The sequence below is a fragment of the Akebia trifoliata genome, chromosome 10 (genome assembly GCF_017979445.1).
Source record: "Akebia trifoliata isolate Shusen 1 chromosome 10, ASM1797944v1, whole genome shotgun sequence".
NCBI classification, from domain to species: domain Eukaryota; kingdom Viridiplantae; phylum Streptophyta; class Magnoliopsida; order Ranunculales; family Lardizabalaceae; genus Akebia; species Akebia trifoliata.
Window position 1 is genome coordinate 13,700,811 of NC_141384.1, and position 14,897 is coordinate 13,715,707.

Below are 14,897 nucleotides of genomic sequence, written 5' to 3' on the forward strand. Positions count from 1 at the left end.
CTTGCCAATCTAAAGTAGATTTTTTAATGTTATATATGATCTTGTTATTTTCAAAGACATCTTTACAAAACGAACTGTCTACATATGACTCCAAATCTTAAATATAAGAGTTTGGGTGATTAAACATATTGACATATTGTGTAACAAGTATAACAATAAAATCATATAAATAGAAATTTCAATTTATTATGTTATTCACGTTATTTCGTTTCCATGAAACTTCCAATGGGAAAATGAGAGATGTTCTTTGATTGCTTATATATGATGGATATGTTGATTTTCTTTGGTGGAATCTTTTTTGTTTGATTACAAGTCGGACAACTTTTCAAGTTTCAAGGGAACCAAAGTATATATTGCAAAATGATTTCGAAAAGTACAACTTTGTAAAGATGGTTCTAAAACGGCCAAGTATTTATTGCAAAAACTTTTTGTGGGCATGATTGAAGAAGAAGAAAAAAAAGAGTGCAACATTTTTTATTAACTATTTTGGGAGTTTAATCATCCAAATCGAAATAGCAAAATGGAATTTTTATGTGATGGAGTACAATTGGTAAAGGGTCGTGTGCAACTACTCAGTCCCTTAATAAATCTCTCCTATTTAAAGCTGTCAATGGATCGTTTCGGATTAGATCGGATCAAACTCTTAATGGATCATGTTTTTATAGGATTCGAGTCCGGATAAACTCGATCTGATGCACAAAATCAAAAATAAACTCTATATATTTAAATAAATAATATAATTTATGACATTTTATTGGATTGGGACATGGTCAATCTAAATTCAATCCAATTAGATATCAAATCGGTACCTTAGTGGAATCTAAATCCTTAATCCAGATCCAGATCCAAAGTTATCAGATTGGAACAGATAGGATTTCGGGACTGATCTGATCCATTAACAGTCCTACTCTATTAATATTGCGTTTGGAAGAGTCATGTGAAGGTTAAATTTATTCGAATATATTTCTTTTTTGGAGTTTTAGTGTTTGATATCGTTAATAAGTCTTTTTAGTTGTCGATTCATTTATAAAAATTAGTCGAATCTCTCGACTACCGATCCGATTCGTTCATAAAAAAAAAAAAAAAAGTTGGACGATCCGAATCGATCCATTGATAACTTTAGGCTACCCGAGAATTTGAGAGAGAAGTATAATACCCTAAACCACGAAATTGCTCAATTCTATGGTCTTTTTGAACTTTGAAGTGAACTTGGCGGGGTTTGTTCTTCTTCTCTCAAGTCTCAACTGAAGGAAGGAAGGCCAACAACCCCCAAACACAAACTTCTCTAAAATGAAAACACTTCGCGCTTTCTGCTACCATATACCTCTCATAAAAACCAAATTTATCCCAAAAAATCTCTATTTGTTTCCTTCGATTTCCACCTTCAAAAGAAATGGGCGCTTGTTGTTCTATCTCCAAGATCGAAGACCTATGCATTCCAGCAACCGCCGCCATGGTAGAGAATCAAGCAGCTCTGGAGATTTGTGTGCTTCTAATTCATCGGCAGATGAACAGCTTGGACCCAATGCCAGAGAGAATCGTGGAGTTTGGACTGCTTATGATCCTGTATCGGACACGCTTGTGACAAGGACAAGATCACTTGGTGAGGAAGAAGAATCTTCGAGTAGTAGTGGTGACGAAAAGTCTACGAGTTTGTCTAGTTTCGACTCACTTGAAAACGATTTCTTGCCAAGGAGATCTGTTACTGTTAGAGCAGTTAAGAAATCAGAGGAAGAATCAAGTAGTCGAGATAAAACGGCGACAACTAGTGCTTGGTTGTCGAAAAAAATTGAGAATCGAGAGAGGGAGAAGAACCAAACGATTGGGTTAAATTCTCAGAATGTTGTGTTTAGGAAGAAAAAGGGGAAGAACAAGATCTCTTGGGTTTGTTCGAATTGTGGGCAGTCGTTTGGACAGTGGTGGGGGACTTGTCTTTCGTGTAGTAGTACAGGTACATTGAAGGAGTTTTCAGTGGCTGAGGATGCTGAGAGTAGTAAGATGAGAGGGTTTGATGTATCTGAAAATGCGACTCGAACATGGCTTCAACATAAGCCGGGAGAGTTGCATCCTCAGAGGTTGACAGATGTTAATAAGGGAATAAATCAATTAACATGGCGGATTCCATTGTAAGTGGTTTCTGCTCTGCTACTATGGTATGTTTTTAGTATTTCATAATTTATTGTACTGTTGAGGAACATGTACGTTAGTTTTCAATTAAAAAAAAGAAGCAAATAATTACAAATTTCATCTCGTATACCAATGTATTAATAACAACAGCTATAGTCACAAAGAAAACTAGGGCTGCAAACCCGAACTCGATGTGTTCAACCTGACCTTGGGTTGGGTTTGGGCACAATTAGGTAGGGTTCAAACTTGGCTTTGGGCAATTTTTTTTTTTTTTGACTGAATGGAATTGGGTTGGGTTCGGACATAGACATCAGATTGCCTGAACTGGAGCCTGATTATAATTTGAAAATATTTTGAAGTATTTTTGATTCTTTCTCATCCATGATTCACATTTCAAACTTTAATTAATCATCATCATCTTCATTAGGAAAATAATTGTAAATTCTAAAATTTTCTACATATCACTTATCTTTTTATAAGTTATTATTGTTACTAAATTATCTAGTCTTACTGAGGAATGAGCTAACCTGACATGGGTTGGGCTTGAGCATTTTATGACCGAGGTCTTGTTGGGCACTGGCCTGGGTTGGTGTTTGTCAAGTGTGGGTTGGGCACTGCTTGATAATCTGACAGGACTTGCCTGAGTTGCAGCCCTAAAGAAAACTTCTAAGGTTCTTAAGTACCTCATCTGATTGAAAAACTCTGCTATAGTTGACATGCCCCTACATTGAAGATCAGTTTTATGGTAGTTTATCATTTTTCTACAAGTCATACTGTAAAATACAGAGGAATGACATACAGGGTTAGTGCTATTGTGACTGAATTTATTTTGTATCTTTTAGAGTTGGTTAGATTCCTAAGGACTGCATAGTTGCTTACATGGAGTGAAAACCACCAAGCTAATATGCTTCAGATCTGATATGTGTATATTTGTTTTTGCCGAGTAAAAAGGATTATATTACAGAAGAGCTGGTTGAGATAACCAGCAAAAAGTCGTACAAACAGAGGTGAGAACTAACCCATGAGTCACTTACACTCGGCTATTACTAGCCCCTTCCACCAAAATATTACACAAGGTCCCAACGCACCAAAAAGTCCTTAAAGAAGACTCCTTTTGATTCTTTAAGCACTTTACATCAAAAGAACAAAAAAGACAAGATAGAAGTAATTACGTCATGTTAAAACGACCCAGACTTGTTCGGTTGACCGAGTGTTTATAATTCTGTTGTTCAACTTTTTCCTCTTCTGTTTTAACGATCAATTTTATCCGAGAAGACTTGGTCTTTGGTTGTTTTCGAACTTGATGACTCTTTCAAGAGTCTATCCTTAAGTTGTTAGGATTTCTCTTCAAATCCTATTCTCTTTTCTCTTCTATAAATAGGAGAGTTCTAGCACAGAAGATTATCAAGCAAAAATCAATTACATCTAAGTTCATTCATCTTCATTTCTTCTTCTCTGATCCATTTTCCGTAATACTCCGAGAGAGAGTGTTCTATCTTTGTTATATTTTTACAGAGATTTCTTGTCGTGAAATTTCGGAACAGCTTGGGTGAAAGTCTCAGGCACAGTGTCCGAAAGCATTAAATAAAAAGACATAAGCTCAAGTGGTTTGAATCTCGTTAAACTCTATCTTGTTTATTATTCTGATTGGTTGAATGTTGTGGATTCTTGTGTGGTTCATTTAATAATGTAACAATTAAAAATTATTAGACAGCCTATTCCCCCCCCCCTCTCTAGGTGTTCTTTATTGTTATTTCAAACCAACTTTCCTGCTCTAAATTATCCAATCTAACTGGAGGCCATCCAAGAGCATTCTAATTCTTTCGTACTCTGTACAAATAGAATAACAATAGTCAAGTACCATCTTTCCCATTGTAACGTGGTTAATGGCTGGACATCACAAAAAAATAAATGAGTGACAACAGTTTTGGATTGTTTCGTGGTGCATGAAACACGTAATATATATATACACTAGAGTACTGCAAACAGTGTTCCATAACCAGAGGGTGACATCAAGCTTTTAGGGGAACAGACTCCAAAACCAGAAAATGCTGAAAAACTGGAGACGTGTTTGTTTTTGACCCAATCCAGCCAGACATCTCTTTTTCTCTCTCTAATCAGAGCTCAACACCAGCCCAACCTCTCTCTCTTTCTTTCTCCGGGATGTTTCCATGGCTTCTATTCTTAAGGTAGTTCATTATGCCTTAATTTCTTCCCAAAGGGTATGATTGATCCAAAAAAAGAGAAGAGAAAGGAAGAGGAAGAGGAAGAGGAAGAGAATGAAAAAACGGTAGAAGTCATACTTATTGAACATCTTCACGCTCCAACACATAGAACTAATCTCCCCCCAATAAATTACAGAGCCTATCCCAATGAAGCACAAAATTCTCAAACAAAACCCCTTATCTTCTTGACAGCTCTCCTTCCCAATTGTATTAGTGTTGGATCTTGATATTTGGTAGAAGTTTTTGTTTCTTTGCATATGCAATATAACTTATGATAAGATCCTTATAGTGATCATTTGATTGATAAGGGGGAGCTTTTGTCTAATTTATTTCCTATGCCAAGCAATTGTGGATCACCTTTTGATTCATTGCCAATTTGCAAGCATGGTATGATGTGTATTGTTACTTCTTTTGTCCTATGTAATGTTAGGTAATTCCTAAGAATGTCAGGGAGTTAATTACCTGGTTGGTGTGTTAAATCTTTACGTCCTTAGAAGGGTTTTGTTGGAGATTCCTCCCTTTGGCCTTTTTGGGCTTTCTTTAAGGAGGAGCAGTTGTATTTTGAAGGAATAATTTGAGTCAATTTAGTCATTATGAAAATTTATGCTATGATCTATTGATGTACTTTTTATCCTCTTGAATAAAATAAATTTTTTTTTTTTGGAGTTTCTTGCTAAACTTGTAAGAGATTGGATTGGGGCTTGTCTAACCATGTCAACGTGTCATTTTGTAACTAATGAAGGCACAACAAATCCTTTTTGTTGAGTTGTATTTTTTTCTCCATTCTTGGGTGTGTCATACCCCAATTAAGCCCCCGTTACCCTCTTATCTTCATATTTTCTCCCTCTGCAACAGATCGGTCTTTTGGAGTAGTTGGTTAGTTAACATGGTACTAGAGCACTAAGACTGCATAGGTCACGGGGTTCAATTCTTTTCACCCTTATGGGTGAGGGGAGGGGGGAGTGATGAGTGTATATTTTCCTCCATTCTTGGGTTTGTCATACCCTAGTTAAGCCCAATGGCATGTAGGACAATGCAACTATTTAACATGACCAAATGCTAAATCTAATGGACAAAATACTAAAACTAGGTGATGAGGTGATGTCCTCATCAGTGAAGTTGTAGATTAGTTCTAGAAGAAGAAGAAAAGAAAAGAGAGAAACTAGAGAAAATATTATCTGAGATTAGGGTTAATCAGCCCTTTTCCCATTATTTATATATTAACTATTTAGAATTACAAACTAGTCTTCATAATACTAGAAATTAGTTAGACCTTTTCTAACATACTCAAAATATCAAACTTAACTATTTCTACACTCCCCCTCAAGTGGGGTATAGATATCAATCATGCTCAACTTGTTAAGAGCTTCAACCAATTTCTTCCTTGGAACCTCTTTAGTCAATACATCTACCAGTTGATCTTCAGATTTCACATAAGGAAGACACATAGTTCGAGACTCCACTTTCTCAATCTCAATGTGCTTTGTAAGATTTGTTGCATCGGATTGAGACCTATATTGAGCTGCCTAATTATCGCAGTAGAGTCTCACAAGTTTTGCCACTATAACACCAAGTTCACCTAACAAGATGCGGAGTCAAAAGATTTCTGTAGTACCCCGAGCCATAGGTCGATATTCTTCTTCAACACTAGATAAAGCAATCACAATTTGTTTCTTATTTCTCCAAGTGACTAAATTACCTCCAACGAAAGTGCAATACCCCGAAGTTGATCGACGATGTTCTTTAGTTCAAGCCCAATCTGCATCTGTGAATGCTTCTATTTTGAGATGGCCATGATTAACATATAAGATTCCCTTTCCCGGAGTGGGTTTCAAATACTTGAGAACTCTTTCTGCCGTTTCTAGGTGAGAAGTTTGTGGGGCATGCATGTACTGATTAATAACATTAACCGCATAGGTTATGTCTGGTCTAGTCAACTGCAAATAAAGAAGACGTCCCATCAATTTTTGAAATTGCCCAACATCTATTAATAATTTTTCTTCTGGTTATCAAGTTTTTGATTCGGATCCATTGGAGTATTTGTAGGTCTGGTGCCAAGTTTTTCAATATTATGAAGTAAGTCCAACATATACTTATTTTGGGAAATAAATATACCTTTCTTGGACCGAGCTACCTCAATGCCAAGAAAGTATCTTAGATCTCCCAAGTCCTTAATTTCAAATTTAAAAGTTAAAATTTTTTTCAACCTCTGTGTATCATGCTAGCAATTTCTTGTAACCACAATATCATCAACATACAAGATGAGGATTGTGATGAATTCCTTTTCCTTTTTCACAAAGAGAGTATGATCTGCACGACTTTGAACGTACTTATCTGTTCCACTAGTTTGCTGAATCTGTTGAACCAGGCCCGGGGAGACTGTTTCAACCCATAAATGAATTTTTTTAATTTACACACCCTTCCTTTGCTTTCTGGAGTCAAAAAACTTGGAGGAGCATTCATGTATACTTATTCTTCTAGTTCTCCATTTAGGAAAGCATTCTTCATATCTAACTGACGTAAAGGCCAAGATAAATTTGCATCAAGGGATAACAACACCTTAATATTGTTCATCTTGGCTATAGGTGCAAACGTTTTTGTATAATCAATCTCTTGGGTCTAAGTATACTCATTTGCTACGAGTCTTGCCTTGTACCTTTCCACTGTGCCATCTGCTTTGTACTTTACAGTAAACACCCACTTGCAACTTGTTCTTAGCCTTCAAGTAAAGTTACCATTTCTCAAGTATTATTTTTTAATAGAGCATCCATTTCTTCTTGGATTGCGTTTTTTTCCATTCAGGAGTTTTCAAGGCTTCTGCAATACTATGAGGAATGAGAATAGAAGACACAAAGGCACGACGTGCAGGGGATAATGAAGAATAGGAGATGTGGTTAGAAATAGGGTGCATTGTGCAGGAACGTGTTCCCTTACGTAAGGCAATATGAATATCAAGATTAGAAGAATTAATAGGAGCAACAAAAAAACTATCTGCCATTGGGGAGTCCAATTGGTTGGTGTAATCAACGAAGAGTCTTTTGTTGGATTGTCTTATGACGACAAGAATAAACTTGTAACTTTTTTCTTTTGTCAATTGACTCTCCAGACAAAGGCACACAAGATGAAGGATTACCTATATCAGTCAGTAGAGGAGCTACAACTGGCAAAGGTAAGGGATTATGATTATGCTACTCTTTCATACTTATCACCTCCCCATGAAAAGAGGCAGTCGAAAGCAAGTACAGAGTAGACTAAAAAAAAGTGACATCCCTGATGACATATTGTTTCCCAGTTGATGGATCTAAACACTTGTATTAACTATTTAGAATTACAAACTAGTCCTCATAATACTAGAAATTAGTTAGACTTCCTCTAACATACTCAAAATATCAAACTTAGCTATTATTACAAGTGACCCTCTTATATTCATAGTTTTCCACCTCTCCAACAAATTGGTCTTTTGGATTAGTTGATTGGTTAACACTTTTGTCCTTTAAATGATAAATGGGCTCTCCCCATGCCATCTAATACAATATATTTATCAGAAATAAGAATAAAAATACCCGGCCATAAATAAATGAAAATAACATCAAATAACTTCTCTTGTAATTTTTGGCCATCACTTGATCATTTTCTTTTTGATACACTTATAATAAGGAAGGGGAATGGGAAGGGTGCAATTTTAAATCTTGTATCTTTGAAGTCTTTGAAATCTCTGTAGTTTGGTTTTAGAGTTTCTATGCAAATATTCCTGATGAATGCACTTGTTTTAGGTCTGGACTCTTTGGAGCTGAAGTTGCTAGGGTGCTTGGTGGTGGTCTTGTACCAGGTATTGGCATTTATATTATATTTATTTATTGTTATCAAAGGATGTTAACTTTTTGTATTTTTACTTAAATCTTTGAATATTCATGGTTGTTGTAGCTGAGTTCTATAGGGACGAAGTGGACGGAGGGTCAATGTAAATAAGCTCATTATTGCGAGTAGTCTAGTAGTCTGGTCTTAAAGCTCCAAGCTAGCATTATAGTCAAAAGCAAGTTAGCTCTTTAGTGAACATAAATTTTGCTTTTCTTTTTGTTTCTGAAAATTTTATTGGAATGGAAATGTAATTGTAAATAATTAAAATGAGAACATATTTTTTCAATAAAAATTTGAAGTTTAAACTTCGGTGGATTATTATTACTTAAAACAGTTTAATAATTTATTTGAAATTTGCGGTGGTTAATCTCATCTATTTTTTAGTTTATTCGTCTTGATTAGATTTAGAGCATATGTTGGACTTTTGAACATTGGCAAATGTTTATCCTTTAGGAGGGGATAGACATTTAGTGGATTTGAACCTACGTTGTTCCCCTAAAAAGGTCGTAGGTCTAGGGGTCCAGAAATTTTAGGTCCATGAATTTAGCATTGCTGGGAAGGTCGTTGTGGAGGATGAATTTGTGGAGAAAAATTATTAAGGCTAATTACGGGGAGTGCTATTTTGTGAGTGCAAAGTTTCGTGGTGAGATCGTCTTTTGGATGTGGAGTTTGGAAGGGGATTATGAAAGTTATCCTTGAGTTTTGGGAAAGGATATCGTTTAATGTCACTCCCCAAAATCCTAACACGCATCCCTATGATTAAGTATTAGAATCTCGAGGTGTGAGATATTTCCCATGTAGTTATAAACACATAATCCAATGATTTAAGACAATGATATCATATATTACATCAAAAGCACAACTAAATACAATACAAACAAAAGCAACAATCCTCTATAACAACTTCCTTTCTTTATATATTATAGAAAGAAATATTGGCACGTACTGCGAAGAATATATTAACCTTCCCTCTCAAAATAAACCAATCTACTCTATTTACTGACGCTCACAACACAAAACCTTATTGATCTCGAAACTGCAACAATCCTAAAGTTGATCTTTGATAACTGGAACTTCTTGAAACTGAGATGATTGGTACGATAAGTAACATGGGAGTTACCTAGAAGGAAATGTATATTTTTTTAAATCGGTAAAGATGAATTTATTGATAAACAAGGAAAAGCGAGGGGGGTCGAGTGGACCCACCCAAACAAGGAGAACAACAACAAAAGAAAAGACAAAAACGAAGCAAACTACAAAAAAACTATCCTCCCAAAGTACAAACTTTGTCCCATCTCGCCACATTATCCTCAAAGAAAATTCTTTTAAATTCATTGTAAAGTTTACTCCCAAGTGAAAAGAAGCTCTAAGACCGATAAAACCCAATGATCAAACAAGGAAACTTTTCCTTCAAAGATGCACCCTTTACGAGTTAACCAAATGCCCCAACAAATCGCAAAAGGAGTCAAGAACCACAGAATCCATTTTGAGGATGTAAATGAGCTTAACCGAGATAGGAAAACAACCCATCAAACCGAATAATGACAAGAAATGCGGCCAAATGTGATATGCTACCTGACAATGAATGAGTAAATGGTCTACGAATTCAGCATGAGATCTACACATACTGTATTGATTCAGAGAAATGAACCCTCTTCTGATTAGCTGGTCCATGGTTGGTAGCTTTCCCAGAGCTGCCATCTACTTAAAGACCGAAATCTTAGGAGGGATATAACCACCCCAGACAAAGGTATGAGGAAAAGACAACACACTTTTTGGGGCAATACCAGCATACAAAGATTTCACCGTGAATTTCCCATCCCTAGTATCGCTCCACAGTCTTTGGTCATCTGTTGATCTTCTGCTGTAGCTATTTTCCACTAGACTAATCTTCCTAAAATATCCACCTCCCAGTCATTAAACATTCTTTTGAAACCAAAATCCCAATTTGTTACTCCGTTTATGAAGTTAGTGACAAGGGAGATAACTTGATTCTTTTTGAAGACAAAACGAAAAGGTTCGAGAACATGTCTTTAAGAGGACTTTCCCCGCATCACCAATCCTCCCAAAACCTCACCTTATTCCCGTTTTCCGACTTTAAATTTCACTTTCTTTTTAAATAAAGGAAGTCTTCTTAGAATGCCTTTCCACACCCCACACCCTAATGCACCTCTAGTCGACCCACTCTCCCAACCATTCCTGCTCACCCCAAATTTATCCACAATAACTTTCCTCCACAGACTATCCTCCTCTTCCCCAAACCTCATAGCCATTTACCCAATAAAGCTGAGTTCATAGAACCAAAATTTTTAAATCCCAACTCCCCATTCTTTTTAGGCAAACAAAGCTTCCTCCAATTCACCCAATGATAGTTCTTCACCCCTTCTTTGCCATGCCATTAGAAGTCCCGGCAAATTTTTTCCAACTGAACTTCTATTCTCCTCGGTAAGGAAAATAAAAAGAAGGTGTAGATAGGAATGCTAGCCAAAATGCTTTTAATGAGAGTTATTTTTCCTCTTTTAGATAAGAGCTTCGCTTTCTAGGAACTTAATCTCTTGCCCATCCTTTCGATCACCAGGTCCCACATATCTTTACAAGTATAAGTATAGCCTATGCCCAAAGAAAGACCCAAATAAGAAGATGGAAGGACCCCCATCTGAAACCCAATCGAAGTTGTAGCAACCTCCACTCCTTCCACCTCTCCCACCGCATACAACTTGCTTTTGCGATAATTTACCGGAATACCCGAAATTGCTTCAAAACACCCAAGGATACTACTTAAGAAACTCAATTGTCTCGGAGAGTAATCCAAAAAAATCTAAGTATCATCTGCGAACTGAAGATGAGAAATCACCAGACCACCTACCTTGGTAGAGAACCCTGATAGCTCACCGCTGTCCATCGTATCTCCTTGGCGAAGCCCCCTCGAACTTCATAAGTACCCAGTTGGAGATCCGTTTACCAGAATCGAGAAATTGGAGTGGAAATGCATTTCATAATCCATCGAACCCATCTCTCGCCAAATTCCATCCTCCTCAGTAGGTATTTCACCAAATTCCAATTCACATGATCATAAGCTTTCTCTAAATCTACTTTGTAAATGAAACCCAGAACTCAGGCTTTTCTCCGCCAGTCAATACATTCATTTGCAATTAATACCCCATCCAGAATTTCTTCCTGCTACAAAAGCTTCTTGGGCCTATTGGAAAATAGTAGATAGTAGTAGTAGATAGTAGTAGTCTAATTCTTTTATTTATGTCCATTCACCTATGTAAGGGCATTTATGTCTATTCACCTATGTAAGGGCATTTATGTCTATTCACCTTTTTATTAGTATAAAATCTGCCAAGCTCTTAATTAGAGACTTGACAATTCCTTTCTATAATTCTTCTTGGTATCAGAGCCAAAAAAGGATCCATCAACCTCCCTTCTCTTCCCTTCTTTTTCTTCCTTCATCTTCACCCTTAATCGCATGTTGCGATAAGGATTGTTCCCGTTTTCACATGCTGCGATTTTCTGCGCTGTGTTTATACCCTATCATAGGGTTTTCTGACTTTCAATAAAAAAAAAAAAAATTTATCTATCCCTAGCCTGTGGTGGCCTGCAACAACAGTTTAGTGACTATTTGGTGGACAACGACAGTATTGGTGGCTGCTTGGGGACCTACAACAGCACCATATACCTATTGGAAGACCTGTGGTGGTTTGTGACAGCAACAGACTGTTGCTGGGTGACCTACGACAGCCTCCCTTAGTGGTTTTTCTGCCCCACAACAACAGTAGTTGCTGTTTAGTGACTTGTTTTGTACCTGCGGTGACCTGCAACAGCAGTTTGGTGACTATTTGGTGGTCTGCGACAGTGCTGGTGGCTGCTTGGGGACCTGCGACAACACCATATACCTATTGGGAGGTCTGCGATGACTTGTGACAGCAATAGACTGCTGCTGGGTGACCTACAACTGCCCTCTTAGTGTTGTTTCTGCTCCACGACAGTAGCAGTTGCTGTTTAGGTCTGTCTAACAGCAACTAGATCAATTTTCTGGGTTGCAGTACTCTTGCCATAGCAGCAGATTTGTGAGATAGCAACAGTGGCTGTGTGGAGCCCTTCTTTATGCCCTGCGACAGTGTTTGGGGCAGTGTTTGGTGGTGCTAACAACAACAGAGGTGATTTTTTTTTCTAGGGTGTGTTAATATCTTGTGTGGTTGCTGTGTTTTGCGACAGCAAAACCTATTACTTAGGTGACTATTCTTAATTTCGACTATTCGAGATCTCCCTTCAATCCACAAGTATTTTTACTTCTAGTTCAGAGTAAGCCATGACATCTACTCAAGAGACAAAGGACTCACACACTCTTGGGGCAAATTTTTCTGCACAGCGAATTACCATTGCTCTGTTAGATGGTCGTAATTTTCAGTCCTGGTCGCAGTCTGTGCGACTTTATTTGGGTAGTAGGGGTAAATCCGGTTGGTTATTAGGCACCATCCCTAGGCCATTCCTCACTGATCCCAAATTTGAACAATGAGAAATCGATAATTGTACTATTCTTGGATGGTTATTTAACTCTATGGAGCAGCGCATCTATACCATGTTCATGTATCATGAGACTGTCTCTTCTTTGTGGTCAGCCCTCACTCAGACATATGCACATGCTATGAATGACTCGAGGATTTATGAACTTTAGCGGGATATTGCCCAAGCTACCCAAGGCACTCAAAGTGTGGCAGATTACTTTGGATTCCTTCAGTCCCGTTGGGAAGAGCTTTCGCATTATGAGTCTATGGCTGAGTTGTCTGCAGAGGCAGCTGGGTATGTGGTTAAGCGGATTGGTTGACATCAGACATACCACTTCCTCATGGGTCTACGTCCTGAGTTTGAAGTACTTCGGACACAGATCCTTAACACCACTCCTTTACCATCTTTATTTGAAACATTTGCGACCATTGATAGTGATGAGCGTCGTCGCCGTGTAGTCTCTTCACAGACTCAGGCTCCTGGGGTTCTCTCTGCCCCAGCTACAGATCAGATGGCTCTTGTAGCCAATTCAGGTTTCTCTGACTCTCGTACTCAGGGACATGGAAGTCGAGCTCGTGGAGGTCGTGGTCGTGGTCGTGGTAAAGGGAGTGACCTTACTTGCAGCCATTGTGGGAAGGTTGGACATGAGAAGATTCGTTGTTTTCAGCTCTATCCCTACCTTTTGAGATCATCTGTGGGACAACCTTCTCCTCGTGCTGCTACTGTGGAGTCTGCATCAGTTTCTCAAGCTTCCCTTGGCACTATAGATTTACAACACCTCCAGACTCAAATTGCCGCCATTGTACGGGATCAGATCCATGCTCACACTACCTCATCCTCGACTGTTGCGTCAGTTATTACACCCCCAGGTACATCTTCTGCACTTCATGCTACTCAGTCTAGCTCTACTCCTCTGACATGGGTAATTGATTCTGGCGCCTCTGATCATATGACTGGTGAGTCTAACCATTTTACATCCTCTATTTTTCCTACTGTCCATAAGGAGGTTCGCCTTGCTGATGGATCCCTTACACCTATCCATAGTAAGGGTACCATCTCATTATCTCCTGATTTTTCGCTTGACTCTGTGCTTCATGTTCCTCACCTATCTCTTAACCTTTTATCTGTGAGTAGCATTACCAAATCTTTAAATTGCTCAGTAACTTTTTTCCCTACTCACTGTATTTTTTAGGACCTAGTTTCGAGGAGGATTTTTGGCAAGGGGTATGAGAAGGATGGATTGTACGTGTTTGGATCTCAACCAACTGCAGTTCCGGCTTTTGTGCTTCCATCTTCTGGGAATCACACTTTTTCTTCTCATTCGTTAGATTTATGGCATGCTCGCTTAGGACATGCCAATTTTCAACATTTATGTTATTTATTTCCTTCTTTAAAAACTTCTTGTAGTGGATACAAATTGTAGTGTTCTGTGTGTGAACTATCTAAACACACTCGCACCTCATATATTCCTCGTATGCATCGGTTTAATACAATATTTGATTTAGTTCATTCTGATGTGTGGGGGCCTTCCCCTGTTACTGCGTTTAATGGTCATAGATACTATGTTACATTTATAGATAATTATTCTCGTTGCACTTGGGTTTATTTGATGCGTTCTCGTTATGAGGTGTTACCTATTTTTGTTAATTTTCTTAAGATGATTCAAACTCAATACAACATCACTGTTAAATCTCTTAGGTCAGATAATGGGGGGGAATATATTTCTGATGGGATTCGTTCCCATCTTCATGAGAATGGTATGCTCCATCAGTTGACGTGTCCATACACTCCTGAGTAGAATGGGGTGGCAGAACGTAAGAATCGCCATCTCATGAATACCGTTCGGTGTCTTCTTCGAGGCATGCATGTTCTAAACGCATATTGGAATATGGCAGTCCTCACTGCGGCTTTTCTTCTCAACCGTGTTCCGAGTCGCACCTTAGGGGGACAGGTACCTCTTCATGTTCTTCAACCCGACCGCACTCTTTTCCCTATTACCCCTAGAGTCTTTGGGTGCACGTGCTTTGTTCAGGATAGGACTCCCACTCGCACTAAATTAGATGATAAAACCATTCGGTGCGCCTTCTTGGGATATTCCTCTATGTCAAAAGGGTATCGGTGTTATGATCCAGTTTTTCACCGTGTCATACATTCTCTTGATGTTACATTCTTTGA

The 14,897-nt window shown here is 38.1% G+C and overlaps 2 protein-coding genes across 2 annotated transcripts in view; both read left to right on the forward strand.

The window, feature by feature from the left end:
• The first annotated feature begins 1,106 nt into the window (after positions 1–1,106).
• The window catches only part of LOC147393159 (DNA repair protein RadA-like protein), an 83,459-nt gene continuing 69,668 nt past the window's right edge, over positions 1,107–14,897 (forward strand). The window contains exons 1-2 of the mRNA XM_086455698.1: positions 1,107–2,126; positions 8,126–8,181. Of these exons, the coding sequence (XP_086311824.1) occupies positions 1,291–2,126; positions 8,126–8,181 (892 nt within the window). The 5' untranslated portion in view covers positions 1,107–1,290. The remainder of the gene's footprint in view (positions 2,127–8,125; positions 8,182–14,897) is intronic.
• LOC147393160 (uncharacterized) lies at positions 11,771–14,124 on the forward strand. The gene is made up of 2 exons (XM_086455699.1): positions 11,771–13,678; positions 13,915–14,124. Exons 1-2 carry the CDS (start codon positions 13,063–13,065, stop codon positions 13,950–13,952), a joined length of 654 nt encoding a protein of 217 aa, XP_086311825.1. The 5' UTR covers positions 11,771–13,062; the 3' UTR covers positions 13,953–14,124.